The sequence below is a fragment of the Pantherophis guttatus genome, chromosome 3 (genome assembly GCF_059756535.1).
Source record: "Pantherophis guttatus breed Tessera chromosome 3, ASM5975653v1, whole genome shotgun sequence".
Taxonomy (NCBI): domain Eukaryota; kingdom Metazoa; phylum Chordata; class Lepidosauria; order Squamata; family Colubridae; genus Pantherophis; species Pantherophis guttatus.
In genome coordinates this window covers 74,844,252-74,869,045 of record NC_142065.1, presented here as the reverse complement: position 1 = coordinate 74,869,045, position 24,794 = coordinate 74,844,252, and the positions used below count along the sequence as shown (strand labels likewise).

The following is a 24,794-nucleotide window of genomic DNA, read 5'->3' as shown; positions in this document are numbered from 1 at the left end:
CATCTGGCATGAAAATTCTGGGAGTTGAACTCCACATACCTTAAAGTTGCCAAAATTGAGAGACTTTGGTCTGTAGTCTACAGCTAGTCAGAGAAATCACCCCTGACTCAAGGGAAGTTGTCCACTGTTGTATTAAGAGACTTTGTGTAATTGCTAGCCCTTTTCGCAATCCACATAAAAGTAAGGCAAGATGTAAGTGAAGGCAAGCATTCACAATTTTTATCTAGGGATTAAGCATTAGAATTGTAACTTCTGTTTATCTGTTGCTTGCCCTTTGGGAGTTGCATCATTTTACTAGGTTTGTCAAAGCGCTATTTAAATACAGTGCTATTTTCCAATATCACAGTCTTTCATTTTGCAGCATTTTCAAACTTCTATTAAGACTCATTAAAAAAAATCTTTTCTGATTTATATCATTGAATTGAGTTGAAATAATTTTGTACATTTGTAAATTTATCTCCTGTTCCAAAGCTAACATTTAAGTGAGATTATCTGCTAGTATTTTAAGATGAAGTATACTCTCCTCTAAGACAAGTTAAACTCCTGGTGATTACATGGACAACTTCTATGTTACAACATAGAAATGGTTTGCCATTGCTTTCTTTTGATTTTGTTTTAAATATCTCCAGATACTAGTTGGGCCTTGCTTAGCTTTTTCAACATCAAGCAAGGTAGATTAGTGTTTTCTAACACTTACTTTGGCAGGATGTATACTAAGATAGCCTTGCAAATATTTTGTGCTACTTTAGCTGCTAATAAATTGAGTGGTGGCTGTTTGTTTCTCCAAACCCAGCTGAATTTCTCTGACATTACTTTTGAGATTCTGTTTCACTCTATCCTTCCAGTCCATTAGACCAGGCTGGTCAAACTGGTGGCCCGCAGGCCACATATGGCCCGCATGGGCCATGCCCACCACGATACATCACGATATGACCCGCAATGCGATTGAGTTTGACACCCCTGCATTAGACTATACTTACAGCTTATCAAAGAATTGCAAATGAGACCATCTTTTTGATACATGCATGAGATAGAATTATCTAATTATTGTTGTATAAAACTGAGATACTGGACTGGCTGGAACAATTCAGAATGCAGATGAAAATTGCTTGTAAACAGTCTATGATCCTATGATTATTACCATCTTTTGTGCAGAATTGTGGTTGAGACAAGTTTGCCCTGAAGCTGAAGACATTTTTATTTATTTATTCACTGGATTTATGTATGCCACCCATCTCATCCAGAGGCAAATTTGGGCACTTACAAACATTAAAACTAAGACAGTTATAATAATAATCATAGTTATGCTAAAAAAAATCATTAAAAAAGGGAGGAAGCACAAAGAGGTAGATGTGGGCCCTTATCTCAATTTACTAATCACTTCCAGAGTGATACCTCCCCACAATTAGGGCACCAGGCCCGCTGGCAGACCCAGGTCTTCAGGCCCTTACAGAAGGTCAAAAGTGTCAGATCTCACCTCTGGGGATATGAGGTTCCAAAGGGCTGTGGTCATGACAGAGAGATCTTTTATCTTGGACCCCTCCCACTGGAATTCTCTGACTGATTGAGCCCATAGCATGTTCTTTCTGCTGGCATGGATGGGGTGGATTGATCCTATTGGGGTGAGATACATGGACATGAATTATAATGAATGAGTAAAAATACTGTTAGCTGCCTGTCCTCCCAAAATTCAGTAGAAATTACTGTTAATTAACCCTGGATAGTTCAAATAATATTTTGTTATGCTTTTTTTGGCCTTTTAGTTCCAACCATGCCTTCCTCTAAAAAGAAGAAAAACAAAAAATACCGAAGTGTTATATCAGACATATTTGATGGTTCTATTTTAAGTTCTGTACAGTGCCTCACATGTGATCGGGTATGTTTTACAGTGCTTATGCAAAATTTCTCTCTATGTGGATTTTTTAAAAAAAAGTAATATAATAATTCTTGGATTATCCGAGCTAGATTTTCCAAACATGTTTGACTAGTCCTTTTCATAGTTCTTTATTTTTTTATCCTCTGCATTATTTATATTTTTATATTTATCAATATCTATGTACATATATATTTATTCATACTTTACAGTGAACGCGTAACTTATATTTATGCATACTTTATAGTGAACTTAAATATATGTTAGTTCCCATCAAGTGGCATAATTGCAGATAAGCAGTATTATGTTTTGTTTTATGAGAAGCTTCAAAGAAGCAAATATAATTATAGAATTTGATTAAGTACATTGACAAATAAGTGTTTATGTTTATTTTCCATAGGTTTCAGTTACACTGGAAACTTTCCAGGATTTGTCTTTACCTATTCCAGGTAAGGAAGATCTTGCTAAGCTGCATTCTGCAAATCATCAGACCTCTCTTGTCAAGGCAGGATCTTGTGGTGAAGCATATGCTCCTCAAGGTTGGATTGCGTTTTTTGTGGAATATTTCAAAAGGTTAGTTGTTTTCTTTCTACTACTTCAGTAATTCTTCTGCATTGATGTTTCTGCTATAACAGCAGAACAATTGCTGTTTTTCTATCAATGATATTTCAGGTTTGTTGTCTCATGTGTCCCTAGCTGGTTTTGGGGTCCAACAGTAACCTTACAAGATTGTCTTGCTGCCTTTTTTGCTAGAGATGAATTGAAAGGTAAGAGATTCATATTTTATCAAATATCAAATTCTGATTTAGCTACTTTGTGTGATTTATTGTATTGAATCAGGTTTCACATTTAACAGAACAGAAAGCATATTAGAGTTTTCTCCACATTATTGTTGAAATTGAATTGAGAAATATTTTCAAGGACAAACATTCAGAAAACATAGTTGCAAAAGATTAACTTTTGATTAGTATCCATAGTATGGATTTTCAATTAAGAACAATTTCCCAATTCACGAGGATAAGTATTTTATAAAATGCTAGGATCAATTTACCATATTGCAAAATCAAACATATTTAGTGTGAGTTAAAGGGGGAAAAGATAATTTTCTATATTTTTAGAATAATGTTTGTTCTTCTCTTCTTTACAATGTCTGCAGGTGACAATATGTACAGTTGTGAAAAATGTAAAAAGTAAGTGACCTACATTTAAATTCTTTATATATGTATGTATACTTTTCTACCCTTTTTTATTTATAGAACTATTGAAACCAGGAATATGATGTAATGTATGAAATATACACAGGCACAGTTCAGTTGGCAAAATAGCCCTTTTGTATGAACCATTATGACTTAATATTTGTTTAAAAATAGTTTTAAGTATTGATTGTCTTCTTAAGCTTTCTTGAAAAACTGCCCAAACAGCCTTGAAACCTAATAAAAAATGCTTAGGATTAATTTGCCTCTACCAAACAGGAATAGTTTCATGACAAATGCCAGAGCCTAATCTGAACTATGCATGTAACCAACTAGACAAAACGTAGGCATCATTTAGACTTGCTACTTGTTTGAACGTTATCTGTTACTGTTTTATTTTATATTTTACCACTCGTATGCTGCCTCAACGTCATATGATTCTAACTACTAAGATTATTTTCTGTTAAGCAAAAAATAGTAAAAGTATAAAAAGGCAGGATCAGCAGTAAATACAAGATATGCAACAGTGAAGAATAACTAAACAAACATTTTCCCAGCCAACCTCCACTAGGGAACCAATCGCTGTATCTTGCCCCAGGGCCTGTCAGAAGAGCCAGGTTTTGACAACTTTACAAAAGCCCAATAGGGTGCAGCCATGCAAAACTTAGGGGGAATGCTGTTCTGCAGGACAACCAGCTACTGAGGTGTGTTTCTAAGGTCCTCAAGAAGACACTGGTTTACAACTCGAACTTATCAACTCACTCAGATCTAACTGGTCAAATGGAACTTATCAATTAACTCAGATCTAACTGGTCAAATGGAACTTATCAACTCACTCAGATCTAACTGGTCAAATGCAAACAACAGGAGAAAGATAGTCCTCTTAGTAACTAGATTAAACTATGAAGAGCTATACAGGTAACCTACAACACCAAGCCTTCCAAAGCTATTTGAACGAAATAAGAACTGCCCATAGTTGCATGGCTACATTCTAGATCAGTTGTAACTTCTGAGTGGTCTACAAAGATAGCCTCATGAGTGATTGAGAGGACCTCTTGATCAAGGTAATGACACAATTGGCACACAAGAAAGCTTTGTGCAAAGGTGCTCCTGACTTCAGCTGCCATCTGCTGAATGAATGAAAACTGCCTACCAGTTCTGTCTGGGCCACTGTAGAGCAGTACAGAAATAACTTTTTTTAAAAAAATGAATACAAGAGCAGTTATTTAAAAACCAGGTAGCTTTTCAAAGAAGGAGGCAGTAAGAAACAAATTTAGGATTGCCTTGTCAGATTCTTTAAGGTGTAAGAGGAGAAGGTGAGAGAAACCTTGTCAGACTTTCAAGAGTCTGTTATTATACCCTGTCACAATAGAGGTCCAGTAGTGCTTGAGGAGCCTGTTTCTTGGCCTGGCCGACCTTGAAAAGATACCAAATGACAGTGTGGTATTGCATACTTACTTGTTCATAATAAGTCAGAATTCAGTAAAATTTTAACAAGTAGACTAAAGAAAACACTTTAGATTCCGGGTTAACACTTTTAATTCAGAGTTACAGCCATATTTTTTCCATTAGAACCAGTTTGATCTGAGAGGCAGTTTGACCTAGTGCTAGGGTGTCAAACTCGTGGGCCGCGGGCCGGATGTGTCACGTGCTAGCCCCGCCCAGTTTAGCGAAGGAGGAAAAAGTCCCGATACGTCACGTGACGAGGCCGTGACAACATGAGTTTGACACCCCTGGTCTAGTGGTTTAGGGACTAGGGTAGAAAGCAGGAGACTGAATTCAAGTCCCATTTGTGGTCATGAAAGCCAGCTGGGTGATCTTGGGACATTCACTTTCTCTCAGCCCAACCCATCACAGGGTTGCTGTGGGGAAAACAGGAGGAGGAATATGTTTGCTGCCTTCAGCTATTTGTAAAGGCAGGAAATAAATAGTTGGAAAGAAAAGGCATTTCATTGTCATTATTATAATATAGATTATAGTTGGTTGCAGTCAGCCAGATGCTTGGATTGGATTTGGTATTTTTGTCCACCTATCAAACCAAGGACCTGGGATAGGCAGATGTTATTTAGTAATATTAAAGATATTGTTGCAGGATGTAAGCTGTTCCAATAAAGCTGCCTTTTGCAATTGACTGATGGTGTCAAAGTGATGCTCCTGATGTTTTGGAATTGCACCCAATTATATTATTATTGTTGTTGTTGTTATCATTATTATCATTATATTTATTCATCAAACATGAAATTCAGTCAACTGAACATTCAAAAATGCATCACAAATACCATTGACTGGTGCTAATGGTTGATACGGGTTGCTGCTAGCGTCCTAAGTATCAACCAAGTACCTTCTTAAAATGTATGATGTTCCAAGTAGCGCAGTTTTTTGCAGTTCTGCTGGTGTTAATGCAGGAAGCTGCAATTTGCTGCTGTATGTTATAAAATTCTTGGACATAGTACCAAGTGCCCCGATGACAATGGGTCATTGTCTGTTAAATTTTTCATCCATAGCTGTGTAGTTTCAATGGCCAGGTCGCGATATTTCATGATTTTTTCCAGTACTTTTTCTTCTACTCTGGCATCTCCTGATACCATGATGTCAATAAATTGTACCTTTGGGTTTTCGACAACTGTGATATCTGGCGTGTTGTGTTTCAAGTGACGATGACGACGATGATGATGATGATTGAGTTTAGTACTTTACCAAGATATATGTTGGGTTTTTTATATATGTTGTCATGTTTATTTTATATGTAGATACGAAAACTGGGAAAAATTGTAGATTTCTAATTCCATTTTTTCTAGTTAGCATTTTTAAAATAGTAAAGCTAGAATTTTTTTAACATTGTGGTCAATATTTTTTACAATGTTATTAAATGTGAACTTTATTTCAGGTTAAGAAATGGAGTAAAATTCTGCAAAGTTCAACACTTCCCTGAGGTAATGTGCTTTGCTTTGCTTTGCTTTGCTGGATAAAAATGTCCTTTTTCCCCCTTTTTGTAATAAATTAGTGTGAACATAAGAACAAATTACTTCATGTAACATGACTTGTATTCAGTTCTATTTCTTCATTTTCCAGGATGAATCTTTTAACAGTTTAACAGATAACAGTCAAACAAATCAATTTCTTCTCTACGTTGTTATGGTCCCTATCCTGAATTACATTTTCTGTCAGAATGTATAGCTGCTTCAACCAAAAGTTTTTTTCAGCCACAATTTTAAGAATTAGCAAGATTCATGAAAGAGTGGTAATACAAGAATTCTAGCAATTGTAGTATTTTCCAGCTCAAGTGATGCTACGGCTAAGATTTTCTAGGTCTTTTTCTCATAACCTTACGGTGCATTGGAAAGTTGATTTATTGATAATGGGGAAGGCTGCAGCTGATTATTTACAAAAGTCACCTAAATCTCTATCAGTCTTGAGAACCAATTGTTACATTCTACACAACAGTTTTAGATAGTTTGGACTAGTATATTTTAAGCTGTTCACTTAACATGTTTAAATTTAATGTAATTCTATTGGATATTGGAGCTTGGCCTTCACTGAAAAGTGCTGCATTTGAGGTGACTGAGAATAATCTTAAAACTCTAATTGCTTTTAACATGTGTATCGTCATATATTAAACAGCCATAGAAATATGTATATTTTTGTGCTTACCTAAAAAAATATAAGAAGTTTCTTGCTTCTGATGTAATTATCAATGTACTTAAGAGATGCTCAATGTTGAGAATTAAAGTTTAGTCTAATTTGTTTCCTGGTCATTGCATTCATGTAATTTTCTTGGAAGTGTGGTTTTTCATTGCAAGACTGTTCCCTATCCAAATACTAATTAGGACTGATCCTACTTAGCTTCTAAGATCAGCAAAGGTCAGCTAAATATTTCCAGGCTCTTGAGAATTACCTAATAACAAAAATAATTCAGGATAAAATATTACCGATAACTTGGATTACAAAGAATTATATTAGGATCATTTGAGATCAGTGTGATACTTTTTGGATGGATTCCACAATTTGAAAGTTTTCGGGAAGATTAGAATTATTTTGGGTTTTTTTAAAACATATCTTTTCCTAAGGAAATATAACAATAATATTGTTCTGTAAATGATATTCTCAGGATCCTCGGGCAAAACGAAATGATAACCCACAAATAACACCAAAAGACAACGCTATGGGTGTGATGCTGGTTTAATCTTGCTGGCTCCGAGAAAATGCTGCAGTCATAACAATTTAAAGTTGGCGCTACAAGCGTGTGGCTTGCAGCGCTTTTAACACCCCGACCGAATGACCGACACGCCCGCCGATCACCAGGGCGGCCGTCACCTGTGGGGCACCGCCCAGACCCTACCCCTTGCGCAGTGACTCAGCAGATGGAATAGCGGCATCAGTCTCTCAGCTATAGTGCGTCACCAGCATACCAGCGCCCTCCCAGTCATCACTGCGTACCTCGTGGGTGTCATGGCTCCTAAGCCCTATCCCCAACGCACCACGAGTCCCCGCACCCGACCGCCTACCCTGGTGCTACCAACACCCCCCACGTGCATAAATATCTGTGTCATCCGTGTTCTTTCGTATCCCAGCCCCAAGATATCAGCAGGATATCGGGCTCGACAGGCGGCTCCCCTTCACCAAGGGTCTTTCTGCAAGACATAAAGCGGATGTGTTAACAACAGCTTCTAGTTTCAGAGGATGCTTTCTATGAAACTTTCTAAGCAACCAACTAGCGTTAACATCTTCCGCGGATACCCATGAAGCCTCCTCATAAGGGTACCCCTTCCATCGAACTAGATATTTAAGTCTCCCTCTGCTGATCTTGGAGTCTAATATTTCATCGATTTCATATTGTTCATCCCTAACTGGTCCAGGATGGTTTGGACTGTCTCTAATCGCGGTTACGGGTTTTAGGAGACTGCTATGGAAAACGGGATGGATTTTGCCCAGTAGAGGCGGGAGTTTCAGAGCCACGGTGACAGGGTTGATCACTTTGGTTACAGGAAAGGGACCTAGATATTTCGGTCCTAATTTTCGGTTTGGTACCCTCATTTTTATATACTTAGTAGAAAGGTATACTAAATCCCCCACTTTTAATGGCTCTAATCGTGATCTCTTCTTGTCTGCTTGGGATTTGTATTCAATTGCTGCTTTATCCAGCGCTTCCCTAACCTGTGGCCATAGTGTCTGTATCTTATCAGCCCATTCTTGCGGTATCGAACTGGTATCTGATAGGTTTTCTAGCTCTGGTATAGCTACAAAGTCCTGTCCCGTAACAATCTGGAATGGAGTAAAGCCAGTACTACAATGTTATAAGCAACTTCGGCGAATGGCAACAGATACGACCAGTCGTTCTGTTGATAGGAGATATAACAGCACAGATAGCGTTCCACCATAGCATTAGCTCTTTCAACTGTGCCATTTGTGCTAGAGTGGAAAGCCGAACTGAGCCCTTGCGTCGAGCCTATGGCTTGTATAAAGTTCCTCCAGAATCTAGCCGTAAATTGCACCCCCCTATCCAAAATAATGCGACGGGGTACCCCATGCAAGCGATAGATATGTTGGATGAAGAGTTTGGCTAACTTCCGGGCTGATGGCAATCCGCTACATGGGATGAAATGGACCTGTTTGGAAAACAGGTCTATGACAGTCCATATAACCGTGTTCCCATTACTCTCAGGGAGATCCCCTATGAAATCCATGGCGATTTCGTCCCATGGTGTACTAGGGGTGGCCACTGATTGTAATAGGCCAAGGGGTTTCCCTGGCCTCGGTTTGGATTTTGCACAGATAAGATAGCTAGTTACATATGCCTCTATGTCAACCCACATATGTGGCCACCAAAATTGGCGTCGTGTAAGATGTAGGGTCTTGAGAAACCCAAACTGTCCGGCAGCTTTGACGTTGTGACATCTTTGTAGGACAGCCCGTCACAAGCCCTTTGGGATGTACAATCTGTCACCCTTCCATGCTAACCCGTCCCTCTGAGTAAGTGTTCGTTGTCCTGTAGCCAATGGTCATTAGTTAAGGCCTCCCTTAGTGACTCCTCCCATCTTTGCTGCATGGCTATACTGGTCGCTGCCCTCCCTCCTTTCCTACCGTCCAGTATCATGGCCTGCACCACTTCATCCTGTTTACTATTAAACTGTGGCATATGAGATAGGGCATCGGCCAGGAAATTCTTCTCCGCAGGTACATACTTTAATACAAAATTAAACCGCTGGAAATATTGGGCCCATCGTACCTGTTTGGACGAAAGCTTCCTGGGGATCTGTAGGGCTATTAGGTTCCTGTGGTCTGTCCAGACCTCAAACGGTTCACGCGCTCCCTCCAATATGTGCCGCCAACTGTGGAGTGCCCATCACACAGTGAACGCTTTTCCCATATAGCCCACCCCTGCTCCGTAGGGGTGAATTTTTTAGAGGTATACGCACATGGCTGTAAGCGGCCTCATTCAGTAGCCTGCAATAACACAGTTCCAACAGCCACATCACTTGCATCCGCCTGCACTATGAACGGTTTCTGCTGATTAGGATGCTGGAGTATAGGGGCTCGAGCAAACTGAGCTTTCAAGTTCTCAAAAGCCTTTTGACACTCCGAAGACCACTCTATGTGTTGACCTGGCCTTGGTTTTCTATCAATTCCCCGGGTCCGTAGAAGGTTCGTAAGATGCAATGCTATATGGGCAAACAATGGGATGAATTGTCTATAGAAGTTAGTGAATCCGAGGAAGCTCTGCAGTTGCTTCCTCATCCCCAGGAGTTGCCACTCCAATACGGCAGCGACTTTATTAGGATCCATCCCAGGCCGTCTTTGGATATCCTATAGCCTAGGTAGTCCAATTCAGTGCAGTGAAATTCGCATTTAGACACTTTAACAAATAATTTAGCCTCCAGAAGTTTTTCTAACACTCGACGGACTAGGTGTACATGTTCCTCCATAGTGTTCTGTCCCCAACCACACGTGCACACACCAACAGACATTCAAGAGTTAAAGACCAAACCAGCCGGCAAAATCCTTTTCCTTATGATAACGGAACTTGGCAACAACCTAGTGGCTGGCTGCCAAGAGTTTATTATTTACGAAGAGGAGAGATAACTTCTCCCCACTCCTGGTACATCAAAAGAAACAGCTCAATAATTACGGAGTCAATCAAGTCCAGAGATAATCCAGCAAAGTCTATAGCAAAAAGTCCGGCAATGCAGAATGGCGTGGAAGCTTTCAGCTTTTTTCGTCACAAGGTTTGACTGGCCACCACGCTCCCTTTTATATCCTGTGGGGTGTGGTCCAGTGACTCAGCCTAATCTTGGGCACGCCTTTTCTTCTGTTGCGCGCGCTTATCTCTGCGACGCTGGCGTGGATCCAGCCAAGACTCATTACCCTCATCACTGTCCATCTGTGGCTGCATGGACGTGCTTGGCTCCGGCCCTATCTCTTGCCCTTTGGCGGACACCGAAGGCATTGCCAGAGAGGAGGGTCCTGGAGAGGGAGGCCTTGCCAACTCCTCTCCTTCACTCTCGGAGTCCTCTCCTGCCGATGACACAGGCTCAGGTAACGGAGCCACAAAACATAGTGCCAGTATATATTAGGATATCATCGAGATATACTAATACACCGCGATATAAAAATTCATGAAGGACCTCATTAATTAACTGCATAAATACTGCCAGAGCGCCCTGTAGTCCGAATGGCATGACCTGGAATTTATAACTGCCGAGCGGACAGTTAAAAGCGGTCTTCCATTCGTCACCCTGTCTAATACGGACTCTATAATATGCCTCCCATAGATCTAGTTTGGTGAAATATTTGCCTGTAGCCAATGTGGCCAGGAGATGCTTTATCAATGGGAGGGGATACTGGGGCTCTACGCTTACTGCGTTTAGACGGCAAAAGTCGACACAGAGACGAAGACCGCTATCCTTCTTTGCCCGGAAGAGGACTGGGGAAGCCATATGCGCTCGACTAGGTTGAATGAACCCTCTGGCCAAATTCTTGAACTTCCCATATGCACACACATTATTAACATGTCATGTCAGTGTAGTCTCCCTTTAGCACTGTTTGTGTAGAACAGTGCCAAGAATAATAATAATTGTTATTGCCATGTTGTTCACAACTTTTTTCAGGTCACATCCTGCATTAGTGATGGGTAACATGTCAGAGACCCTAATCCAATCAATATTCTTAAAAAGAAATACTAGTAAAGAATATTTGCCAAGGAGTTTGAGGCATAAATATAGATGATTGCTAGCTGTATCATATAATAGCTATGGTGTAATTGTGATGTCATAAAGCACTTTCAAATGGAGCAGTAAAAACAACCCCACAACTAAATACTGGGAGCAAAGGAGCAAAATTGGAGGTTGCAAAAAGGATTTAAGACATCTCTTGTTTCATTACCCCTTTCCTAAAGAAACCACTAGAATAAGGAGATTAAATAAATATTTCTGTGGTAATTTCATTTTCTATGAGGAAATAAAAAAGTCATTAGCTGTTTAATAAGAAATCTGTGGCTTAAATATTAAAATAAAAGATAAACATTTTCAAATAAGTCTGTTGATTGTTTTTCACAGATTTTATGTATTCATCTCAAAAGATTCAGACATGATCTTATGTTTTCCACAAAAATTGGAACTCATGTGTCCTTTCCTTTGGAAGGACTTGATCTTCAACCTTTTCTTGCTAAAGACAGTCCTGCTCAAATAGCAGTTTATGACCTTTTGTCTGTCATCTGCCACCATGGAACTGCAATCAGTAAGTATATATAATCTGTTTTCATAGGCTATGTGTGTGGTATGTTACATCATTATGCAGCTGATGTAAAAGATTACATTAATCTGTACCAAACTGCTTTTCCTGCAATTTTAAAACAAAAAAAATTCTCTTAATTTTGTTCTTTAATTTAGATGGGCATTATATAGCTTATTGTCGAAATAATTTAAATAATCGATGGTATGAGTTTGATGATCAAAGTGTCACAGAAGTAACCGAATCAACTATTCAAAATGCAGAAGCTTATGTTCTCTTCTACAGGTGAGAAAGCAAGTTTGAAATTGCAGAACAATGGTTAGATGCAGAGGTTGTCATTGTCAGTGAAAGTATCGTTTGAGCAGAGTTTTGCTTAGTCAATGCTCTCACAGGAGGAAAAAAGAAGAGAGACAGTACTGCAAATCTTCCTTCTGGTCTTACAACTTGTAAAATTCTTCTCTGGCTAGTTGATGACAGAACTAAAGATGGAGAGAATCTACAAAAACATTCTCCTTCTCTTTTTTGCTAGGAAGCTTTTTTAAAAAAACTGATACAAGTCTGTTATTCATAACAAACGGTTGGGAAAAAAACAGGATAGTCATTCCCAATTGTTACGGGGCTTTATTAGCTTTAATTGTAACTCAATATGGCTTTTTTCGAAGTGCTTCTTTGCAGGAATTAATATGTTTTTCTCTGGTTCTAAAGAGTAGTTCCAAGTTCAGCTTATCATGAACTCAAATATTTTGAAGATATCAAGATTTGAAGTAACCTTACTTTTTAAATTGAAAATTAGCACATAGTATGCAATATTGAGTTTAGCTATTGTAAAATTAATATTTTTAGTCATACAAAGTAATAGAGATCTTTAAAAAGATTCTTAGTTTATTTCAACACAAGTCTGAATGAGGTCCTTTCCTCCATCAATATTTACCTGTTGTTAACACTACTCATTTCAAAGCAGCATACATATTAACTAATGTTAATATTGCCTCTTTTCAAAAGAAAAAGTAACGAAGAAGCTAAAAAAAAGAGAGAGAGAGTGTCAAGCCTTAATGTTATGGAACCAAGCCTCCTTCAATTTTATATTTCACGTTTATGGCTGAATAAATTCAGAACTTTTGCTGAACCAGGACCTATTTCAAATAATGATTTTCTCTGCATACATGGAGGTGAGTCTGCAATCATATAAAACTGTTCTCTTATGAAGATAACATTTCATTATCTGGAACAATGAATCCTACTGTTTTCTATAACTTGAGTTTTTGACCATTTTTGTGATCCTATGTATTTTTGTCCTTACATCTTTTAATTGGAATTTTTATTCAGTTAAATAAGAATTTCACTCTGTAGTCAGTTAATTGGTTTTTTGATTATCCAGATCACAGCCCAAATTTTTCTTATGTAGAATCCATTTCTTCAAATGTAAAGCTAACTGGTTTACTGTTAGAATTACAGACACAAACTCTGGATAACTTACTATTTGAAAGTAAAAAATATGTATGTCCTTAATTACTAGTCATGACTTGTTAGCCTATAGTTTAATTCTGTAGTAAGATAAATTAGATTGCACCTATCTTTGGGGTAGAAACTCAGAAGCTTTAATATAAAACAGTAGGAAGTTGTTTCTTTCACAGATGTTTTATGCTTTTACTGTTGCTGAAAAACTGCATTACTTCAATGTTTCTACTCTTTTTAACTAAACCATATTTAATTTTTTTAAATTATTTTTTTTGTAGGAGTCCCTCCACACAAAGCTTCTTTTATAGAAGATCTGGTTGTAATGCTTCCTCAGAACATATGGGATAATTTGTACAGCAGGTAAACTTTTAATTGTGAAACAGATTAAATTTGATGCCTGATTTTATTATGCTAAGGAAATAATAACATTATCAAAGAGAAGTTAATTGGAACATCTGCATATAGTGTAGTACAGAACATACTGAATCCTGTGATGGACAGCACTTCCTAAACCTCTTTAATCTAGCAAAACATCTATAAACAGAAGGCAGAAATACTGTTTTCATTTATTCACTTTCATGCATGCACCTCTACTACCCATCTGATAGTGTGTGAACTGGCATGAGACAAGGATGATTCAGGATTAGGGAAAGAGAAAACCAAATAATTTCACTTTGTTTCTAAATACAAATGCATCTGCTGGCTCAAACAGCAATCTGTAAATAGAATTATGCGAGTTGGTATTATAGCATTAGTGCATTAGTGTTGCTGTTTTCAATAGAATATTACTCCACTGTAGTTTAATTCAAGGTCTGATCTATCTGCATGGCTAGGTTTTCTTTAAAATGCATCACTTAATTGCATTTGGAGAATTTCTTTTAAAAATCAGAAATAACAGAAAACTTGATCTCTTTGCCTTAATATAGTACTTCTCCATAATCAGTTCTTTATAGGCACTAATTCAAACAAACATACTCTTGCAATATTTTAAAAGTACTATAGTGTCCTCCAAAATGGGCTATAATATATTTATGTGTAGATAAAGCAGGCATTACAAAGTAGGGACTTAATATGATACTTATTTTAAAGAATTAAATACTTATTCTTGCTGACAAACTTTCAAACAAATGTGGTATAAATAATTAAGCAGATACTGTCACACACATTTCCCCAAGAATAAACCCTATTAAACAAATGTAATTCTGAGTAAAGTATGTTGAGGATTGCTGTAAATCCCACATATAAATGTCAATGTGCACAGAGGGAAAGGTGATAAACTGTTTTCTGAAGAGGATAAAAGTTGTATATTGTGAAAGTAACAATTCTGAATTGATATTTTTTAATACTACAATATGATTGTCTTGGTTTTTCTGAATCTTTTAAAAAGTTTACAGATTTACCATGGCAGAAAAATAGTATGTCACCAAAGATTTTACATTGCAATTATTTCTTTCATTTCAGTGAGGACAAAAATTACTATAAAATCATGTATTATATTTCAAACTTTTTTAGTCAAAATATGTGTAACAAATCAAAGATTCTGTTATATCAAGCAACAAAGAAACAGTACAATGAAAAATGTATTAGAAAGCAGAATAAAAACAAACAATACTGTTTTGTATATGATCTGGAAAAAGTAAACAGTAGAACCACCCTTATTTTTAAGGTGTAAAAAAGATGTTCACTTTTTGATATATCAGAACTAGTTTGGGAATAATAGATATACCATGCGCAACTAATTCAGATATGTGTGGCTTATTTCTACTTAAAAGTAAAAAAAAATGTGAACAAAAAAAGTTTGCTTTCTAAAAATAGTGTTTGATTCTATAAAATCTAATAAATAGGGATTTATTTAATAATTTATTGTTACAGGTATGGTGGAGGACCAGCAGTTAATCATTTGTATGTATGTTATACCTGTCAAATGGAAACAGAGAAAATAGAAAAAAGACGGAAGACAGAACTGGAAATGTTTATTCGGGTAAATATGTTTTTTCTATTTTGTTAAATCATGTATTTGTTTGAGACAGAAATATTTAAAATCAATAACTTTTATCTTGAGACATTGTGAGCTACATATAGAACATTTTTATTCATTTCACAAATTTTCTTTGTCCCCAAAGAGTTTGATTGGGGATCAGAGGTATTGAGAGCTTCTTCAAAACAATGTAGTGATGTGTGGGCTTTAAAAGGGAAAATAAAATATACTACCTCAGTTCTTCCACTAGTAGGACCCATCAAAGGACTAAGTTCCATTGCAAATAGAAAAAAGTGAACATCCAAACTAAGCTCAATATTTTAAAATTATTCAAAATAATTCATAATTATTCTTGCTAATAAAATGTAAAGTTTCATATTTTCTTAGCATCCATTTTGGCATGTCATAATAGAGAGTTTCAGAACTGAGAAAAAAATCATAGAAAATTTGATTTACAATCTGTGAAGAACAACTTCTGACTGAAAAGGAAATGGTTATTACAGGACAAAGCATTACACAGGATGTGGAAAAAGCCACAATATGAAATTTTCAGGAGCTGGGAATTTTTTAAAAATGTATATATAATATCCATTTATTTTCAATGATATGCTTTCTAAGCATAATGAATATTAATAGAGCTTATATAGACAGTGGTGCTTAAAAGTTTGTGAACCCTTTTGAATGTTCAGTATTTCTCTTCTCTTAATTTTAGGACTTGTGTGAAAAATAGATTTTATGTCATATTTATGCAGAAATTCAAAAGGGTTCACAAACTTTTAAGCAACGTTGTATACCCTAAGTTTTAATGATAAATAGATAATCCTTGACCATTGAGTCATTGTTTCAGAAATTATTTCCTTCTTTAAAATTCAGGAGATATTCAGAGAAGTATCTGCCTTGAAAGTAGCCCATATAGAATTGTATAGCATAGTCAAGCATCAGGAGTTGACCACAGGAAATGTATTATATTACAAAATGTTTTATGATAATTTGTATATCAAAATGTTTCTCAAAATTTGCTAATTTCAGTTCTACAGGAGTTCCAGATTTTGGACACATTCTTTAAGTTAGGCCATTTGAGTTACCTTGATAAAAAAACTGTTGCTCTATGATGCACTGTTTTGCCCAGTTAAGGATTACACATAGAGGTTTAGTAGTATAATTGACAACCCATGATTAGCTGGGTCATCCTTCCAGAAATATTTCCTTAAAAGGTTCCTCAATGCCTTCAACAGTGACAAAACTCCTAATGTACTACCTTCACTGGAAAAGTTGAGATACCTTCAGAAATGTTATCTGCCTAAAAAATAGCCTGTGTTGAACAATATGTAACACAGCTAAATATCAACACAGGAAATGTTTTATGACATTTTGTATCTTGCCATAAACAGTTTAATGATTGTTGTCATAAAATACTTTATACAATTTGCAAAATTTCAATTCCATGGATGTCATAGCCACTGGATTTTGGATGCATTCTGTAAGTTAGCCCATTTGAGGTACCTTGGTTCAAAATTTGTCGCCTTATGATGCACCATTTCACTCAGTTGAAGGTTACAGGAATAATGAGGTTTAGAAGTATATAGATACATTAGCAGAGACTATGTAGAGATGTGTTTTGTTTTCATTTTTAAAATCATAGTAGGAACGTTGATCCAACACTTATTAAGCATTTAATTTGTGAATATGCACTTACTATTTGTAATTTTGGAGAGTTTTGAGGGCACTAACAGTGAATCTAAGGCAGCTATGTTAGGCTTGTTCACATCTGCTTTTAGAATTTTCTTTCTGTCCCTCAGTTGAACAGAGCATTCCAAGAGGAGGAGTCTCCATCTATATTCTATTGCATCAGTATGCAGTGGTTCAGAGAATGGGAAGCGTTTGTGAAGGGCAAGGACAACGGTAAGTACTTCTGTAATTCAAAGAGACTGCAAGAACATGCTATATAAAGATCACATGGTTTTAATTAGGTAGTAAATAACTGCAGTAAAATCATAGGGCAGTGCAATGAATTCTGATGTTAAATAAAATAGAACAGCACCTAATAAGAATACATGACAACTATGCATATAAATAAATAGTTCTATTGGATCTGCAGTTTTGGGAGCCTTGATAAAGGGTTTAATGGATGGACATCTTTCAGTTACAAACAACATTTTTCAAACTTGTATGCAGCTGTTTCAAATTGAACATCCCAGTTTGAAATGTGTATTTTGCTATGTTTTATTATGTAGAGATTTAAAATAATTTATAAAATATGAGAGGAATTTTCTTTGGGGCTTTTGTTTCTTTAAATAGAATTATCTTACATTGTAACATACTTTATTTCATTAGATCCTCCAGGTCCCATTGACAATACCAAAATTGGTGTCAGTAAATGTGGTTCGTTTGTTCTAAAACAAGGTATGAATACACTGATAATAGTTCTCTGCATGCAAATTTACCAATGGTAATGTTCATTTATGGTTGTTTTGTGTATGATCTGTACATTTTTCCTATGTGATTAACAGTTCCATAAACAAATAAGCCCCTTCTATTCTCAAAAGTATAGCATATAGCAGAAGCTCCACATTGGGAATGGGGAATTCAAACAAAGAGGTTATTTTCCAAGCCACCAGAAGGCAAAACAAGAAACAGTGGATAGAAACTAATCACGGAAGGAAGCCACCTGGAATTAAGGAGAAACTTCCTAACAGTGAGAACAATTAACCAGTGGAATAGCTTGCCTTCAGAAGTTGTGGCTGCTTCATCATTGGAGGTTTTTAAGAAAATATTGGACAGCCACTTGTCTGAAATGGTATAGGGTCTTCTGCTTGAGCAGGGGGTTGGACTACAAACCTCCAAGGTCCTCTCCAGCTCTGTTCTGACTGATGGATTGAATTCATTGGTTCTCCAGTTAGCTTCTCGTATAGATTCAGTATATCCCACTTCACATAATGTAGAAAAAATAAGAAATTACACACATTATTCTCTAGCATTCAGCTATAATTAAAATGTCTTTAAATACTGCTGCATCAACAGGCTTATGTTGTAATCTAGTTGTATAAAATTCTTTAGAATTCTTTATTGGCCAATAGAATTCTTTATAGAATTAACTACTAAATAGGATCAGTACTTGAAACATGTATGTGACAAAAAATTTTCTATTTAACACTTGTTATTGCTCTTAAAAAAGGAACTCTGAATTTTTTATTATTATTATTATTTATTAAATTTGTATACCGCCCTACTCCCGAAGGATTCAGGGCGGTGAACAGCCAAATAAAATACATATACTACAAATGTTAAAAAACCATTAAAATACAATTAAATAATTGGCCCGAAAAACGAAATTTAAAACACCCCAATTCATAAGACAAAATTTAAAATTTTAAAATTTTAAATTTTTTTAAAAAGTTTAAAAGAGAGATTAGGCCAGGCCGGCCTGCTGGAAAAGAAATGTTTTGATGGCACGGCGGAAAGCGCGCAGGTCCGGGATCCTCCGTATCTCCGGGAGGAGCTCCTTCCAGATGGCGGGTGCCCCCACAGAGAAGACTCCCCCTAGGGGCCGCCAGTCGACATTGTTTGGCCAACGGCACCCTGAGGAGCCCCTCTCTATGGGAGCGTACTGGTCGGTGAGAGGCCACTGGTGGCAGAAGGCGGTCTCGTAGATACCCCGGTCCTAAGCCATGGAGCGCTCTAAAGGTGGTAACCAAAACCTTGAAGCGCACCCGGAAGACCACCGTGAGCCAGTGAAGCTCGCGCAGGAGGGGGGGTCACATGGGAGCGCCCCGTCGCTCCCATAACCACCCGCGCAGCCGCATTCTGGACCAGCTGGAGCCTCCGGGTGCTCCTCAAGGGGAGCCCCATGTAGAGAAATTTGTCTCTAAAAGTCTATATGTAGTTCAACGTGACTTGTAGAGAAATGGCATAACATCTCGCTACAGTGATTTTCTGAACATACAATTTTTTTAAAAAAAAAATATGGACATTTCTACCTTTATGGTACAAAAATTAAACTTTGAAAATTTGTGAACAGGTATTTTAAAATGTAAAATTTGTGAAAGAAATTATGTCACTTCAAGATTCCTTATAAGTCTCCTTTATCTAATAACTCACAAAGACAAAATAACATGAAACGGTACAAAATAGCTTGAGCTGTATCATCTATATCACATCAGTCACAGATCAATCCAGATAATACTAAACTTCTTAAACCTGAGTTTTTTATATTAAATTATTTATAAATATTGAAGTGCTTTCCAGATTTAATCTTTTAAAATGTCAGGCAAAATTTATGGAAATACGTGTTTTTTAGGAGCTGATTCTGGACAGATTTCCGAAGAAACATGGAATTTTCTACAGTCAATCTATGGAGGAGGCCCAGAAATCATATTGAGACCACCTGTTGCTCAAAGTGAATCTGAATCATTACAGACTGAAGATAAAGTAGAATTAGAAACACATAAACTGTAGGCATCAAATCAAGGAATGAATTCTTACACCATATCTTCCACTTATCAACATACATTCCCAAGATTTTTCAAGTTGCTATTTTTATCTTTATTTTTTTCTGTGAAATGACAGAATGGTAGACATTTTATCTATGGAAAGTGAATTGAAACACATATTGGTCAGTGACCATATTCAAGAACTGAACTGAGATTGAAATCTCTAATTTACACATTATAAATATTAGAACTTTTCAAAGAGACTTTGGAATTGTGATCTTATTTTACATCATTGTATGCATTATAAATGCATTGTATGCATTATAAATGTAATTGGTCTTTTCACTATAACTTTAACTATAACTATAAATTACCAAGCTGTCTCCATTCAAGTTTTATCAAGACAAGTTGTCAAGGTTATTGAACATTTGATGGAAAGGTGGCATTAGTTAGCAATTAAGAAAATAGAATAAATGTTGTATGAAAACTCAGGAATAGTAATGTTTTCTTTGTGTGTCAGATATGTAAACAATTCAGATGAATCACTGTTTCAGTCAGCAAATATAAATAAACTATGTACTGTTTAAATTCTCTTAATATGTTTTTGCTGTATATAAATTATCCTCAATAACATATGTAACAACAGATCTATAATCTCTAGGAATAATTGATTTTAAGAGCATGAAAGGGGTACATTTAATTGCTCATGCAATTTAGGACATTTATAGTCTTTTTTAATTCAATGCATTAATAGTTCCACATGGAGAAAATTTATAGTAATGCAGTGCTCATTGGCATGATATATGATGTCAGATGTTGAATTGAATGCATTCAACGAGACTGAAAAACATTCTAGATTATTCATATTGAAATGTTGAATGTCATCCAAATGATTTTTTCTTCCTGAATATTGCCACGGTATAGACAATATTATGAAATGCTAGTTTAATAAAAGTCATTTTTAAAATTGTATAAAATGTTTGAACTTCAAATCAAATAAAGTTATGTGTCGCAGATTCATCCCACTGAACTTCAGAGAAATTAAAAAATGGAAGACAATATTCATTTTGACTGGAAAACAACTTTGAAAAGAAAAATCATCTTTGTATAGAAATTGTTCATAAGGTATAAAATAAGAAAAAGAAAAACTTGCTTTGTTAAATTGATCTTGTATATGAAAAGGAATGCTATCATTTACAAACAGTTACAGGAAAAATAGAGTGAAATATATAAAGTTTACCAAATAATATTTTTCAATTTAAACTATTAACTTGTACTATTAGAAGCTGAGATGCATAGCCGGTACAAGTACTGTAAGGTTAGCTCAAGACTCTCAACTATGTTACAGTAATTCAACCCTGATAGGAACTAATGTTACATGTTCGCATATAAACTTTATTTCAGAAGTTACAAAAGGTAAGAAAAAAATTCTGTCTTTTCATCCCTCTCCTTCCATTCCATAGACGCTCATGTTTTAAACATAGATAAATACAATCACTTTGAATGGGAAGATTACAAATTCTATAGTGTTGTAATGTTGATTGATTGTGGCAAAACAATCTTTGCTGAATATATCTTGCCATAATTGATCATAGTTCTAAAGTTTTACATGATGCAAATAAAATCATTTATTCTTAAGTGCATACAATTTTGCTGAGCAACATTAGTAATACTTTGAAGACCTACATTCATCAGGGCTGTGCTTTGGGTGCAAGTAAACAAATACAGCTTCTGCTTTCAGTATCTTAAATCACTTTTCCGCAATGTAAATTCATTGCTGAGAATGGGTTTTGGGGATACCCTGTGATGGACTGTGCCTACAAAGGGGGAGGTGGTATGGTGGACTACAGTGAAGCGGCAGTTTCCCAAGAGGGAATTCATTCCAAGGAGGGGCAAAACAGGAGACAACTGGATAGGAATCAGAGATAGCCACTCCTAGAATCTCTTGCTATATCCATTAGGGTAAGAGTAGTAAGGGTTCAATCTGGCAAGATTCTGTTCATTTAGTGTGAACAAATAAAGAAATGGACCTTGGCTGGATTGTTTTATGTTCTTGGACTGGGCCTGATAAATCCTTTATTAAAGGAAGAGGGAGAGAAGGATTTCTGATGCTCCCTGTCAGCTTCCCACAAGGAAACTCAATGGGGAAGCTATCAGGAAGTCGAAACTTGCTCCTATTCCCACTGCTTTTTTACCCATCACCCATATGACACCCTGTTGGTTTGATGAGAAACACTTAATGCAGATACTGAATATTATTTTCAAACCAGCTATTTATATCCATTTGATTTTCTTGCCAATCAACCACTCTGCTGGTTTACAAAGTAGAATATCATGGAATACTTTGAAAAACACTTTACTGAAATTTAGATGCATTTCACTAGTGTTCCTACAATCAATGAAGGAACTTAACCAGTTTAGAAAATGAAATAGTCTAGCAAGCCTTCCCAAAAGGGATGGGAGATGCAGTATCACCATAAAGGAAGCCATGCCCAGATTGTCTAATGGTTTCATTTAAGAGGTTTAAAAGGATAATGGAGAAAATCAAGATTTGATGAGGCCATGGCCTTAAAACTGAACCAGAGTCCTCCAGCAGACTCTTCTGTGTTTACTCAACCAAATAAGATTACAGTAGAATAATTACACAAACTACTCTAGCAAAATCCCCTATTGGCTCATTGCCTCAGAAAGATACAATAATCCATAGTAGTAATGTTACTGAAAGGGCCAGAACCAGTTGGAATCTGTACCTAATCTAGTTCCTGAAATGCATTATTCACCAAACAACAAAGGGTTTTTGTCTTAAAATTCCTAGCCTAAGCCTATCCTGGAAAACATTTTGGATGTCTATGTAAAAGGTAGGAGATTTATTGATGTCATATATTTTGCTAATTGGCAATATTAAAAATATCTTCAAAACAAAAGTACTGTAAATAAAACGATGTGCTGTAAATAGCATTTTGCATCTACATTTCAAGAAAGATTTTGATGCATACAAATTATTTGGCCATAAACTTTTGCTTAAAAAACTAGGAGTCTGTTATAATAAATAATGTGGACTCACGTATTCAACTTCCTTCCTTCTCTCCCTCCCTCCTGTCATAGTTGAGAATAGTAAACAAAATCCTGCACAAAATATGGTTTTATTGAACAATGCAGCATATATAGATACACATACAAAATTTGATTTCATTCTAGATATCTTTTTCATAATATGCTATATCAAAGCAAGATGTCCTGGTTTCCATAGCAACATCATCTTCTCTTCTTCCTGCTTTTCAAATATAGATCAGAAAAAATTGAAACCCTGGCTACAGAGGCAGTTTTACATATAATTTCATCTTGGTACTGCCTTTAAAAGCATGTACATATTTTAAAATGAGATTGTCATTTTTAAAAATGATTTTCAACTACTCTGATTTTTTCCCGACCTAATCAGAAGTGGTCAGAACCTTTGAAGAATGGAACACTGTTTTCCCAGTTTGACAAATTTCATCTACCTTAGAGACAAACCATTCACCCCAAGGGCCCCATGAATGCAAGGAAACAAAAATTTGAGAGCTTGTGATTTTAAGCATCTTCATAGGCTATCCCAGAAGATACTGTTACATTAATAAGGAAGTGACAATTTGGGCCTGAATCTGCTCAAAGTAGTTACCATATACTGAGAATGTATCACTAACTTTTACAGATGACTATAACTGATGCCAGATTCAGTTCTGGATGCCCCATATTATATTGCCAGAACCAAGGAGAAAGAATTAAAATCAGTTGAAACTGAATCTAAAGATCCTGGCAATGAAGGAAGTGCACAAGGTAAGTCTGCCTATCAACAAACTTGTTAGGATGAAATATGGTTGTCATCTGCTTTCCCTCTCAGCCACCAGAACTCGCTACACACTTGATACAAAGTTTTAAACAATCTCCTAGATGCAGGAGTCCTATTCTCATGGCAGAACTGCAATATCCCTTCCTGAAAGAATATATAATTGGCTGCCATGAAGCAACTATCCATTATTTATAGAAAAAGGAATCAGTTTGAAGCTTTTATCTATGCAGCAATCTAATCCAATTGAGCAGATATAGTGCCTTCCTCCATGACCCCAACCATTATGGGGGTTCTAATGATTGAAGAGGGGGAAAGTTGCTTTGTTGTTTTAGTAGAAGGAATGAGTATGGAAGATCATATCCAGGTTTATGTGATACTGCATGTATTATAGTTTGTTCAGTGAGCCCAAAAAATATATGATATGAAGACTGAAACAGGAGAAAAAATGGATCTAGTTGATCTAACCAGATGAGATGGATTGTGTTTTTAAAAAGTATTACAAATCTTGTATTGTCTGTATACTTCCACAGATAGATTTCTCTCTGAGAAATGTCTCCTTTGTTGGAACTCCACTTTTATTGCAAGCAGTGCTTTGGGGGGGGGGGGGAAAGGTGCACAAGAGTGGATGCACTAACCTGTCCCAGCTTGACAAATACAATCAGTGATCTCCATACTACACCCTGGTCTGAAACAGCTGAAATAGGTCTGGATAATCCAAGGGTTTTTAAATTACAAGGCAGTCAATACTGGTTGGACATCAGAAGAAAATTCCTAATAATGGAATAGCTGCCTCATGGAGCAGTGGAATCTTTTTTTTGCTAGTTATTTAAAAACAGACAGAATTGCCATTTTTCAGAGACTCTGCAACATGGAATTCCTGGAACAGGTCTAAATTACCTTCCAACATACTATGATTCTAAAAAATTCTTTGTCTTATTCTTGGAAGTTTCTGAGAAGGCAACAACTGGGCAGACATTCTCTATGAAGTAAAAGATTGGAGTTTCACAAAACAGATGGCTTGTAACTAAAGATAATTAACCAACACAGCACTTTTTGCATAATTTTCCTTTGTAGAGTTTGCATTAATGTCAGATTGCTTTCCTTGAATTCACTTGGAAGCCTTGCTGAGTTCAGTAAATTCTATTCAAGTAAATATATATATATAGATTCAAGCTTTTGACTCAGTAAATATAACTCAAACATCAACATGATATAACATGAATTTTTAATAGCCAAGAAGTAGACTGTAAGGATAAATAAAGCTTGGAAGGAAAGTATTTACTGTAGAATTATGTGCACTTTTTAA

The 24,794-nt window shown here is 36.3% G+C and overlaps 1 protein-coding gene across 5 annotated transcripts in view; it reads left to right on the top strand.

Annotated features, from left to right (window-relative positions):
* The window catches only part of USP33 (ubiquitin specific peptidase 33), a 42,708-nt gene extending 22,029 nt beyond the window's left edge, over positions 1-20,679 (top strand). For 3 of the 5 annotated variants that reach the window (XM_034437034.3, XM_034437033.3, XM_034437030.3), the window contains 13 exons: positions 1,764-1,876; positions 2,274-2,446; positions 2,546-2,640; positions 3,030-3,063; positions 5,954-5,999; positions 11,619-11,799; positions 11,952-12,078; positions 12,796-12,962; positions 13,530-13,611; positions 15,124-15,232; positions 17,029-17,131; positions 17,564-17,632; positions 19,527-20,679. In XM_034437034.3, coding sequence (XP_034292925.1) covers positions 1,764-1,876; positions 2,274-2,446; positions 2,546-2,640; positions 3,030-3,063; positions 5,954-5,999; positions 11,619-11,799; positions 11,952-12,078; positions 12,796-12,962; positions 13,530-13,611; positions 15,124-15,232; positions 17,029-17,131; positions 17,564-17,632; positions 19,527-19,684 — 1,457 coding nt within the window. In that variant the 3' untranslated portion in view covers positions 19,685-20,679. The remainder of the gene's footprint in view (positions 1-1,763; positions 1,877-2,273; positions 2,447-2,545; positions 2,641-3,029; positions 3,064-5,953; positions 6,000-11,618; positions 11,800-11,951; positions 12,079-12,795; positions 12,963-13,529; positions 13,612-15,123; positions 15,233-17,028; positions 17,132-17,563; positions 17,633-19,526) is intronic. The other 2 variants (XM_087889849.1, XM_034437032.3) reach the window with 1 other exon arrangement.
* Positions 20,680-24,794: the final 4,115 nt, after the last annotated feature.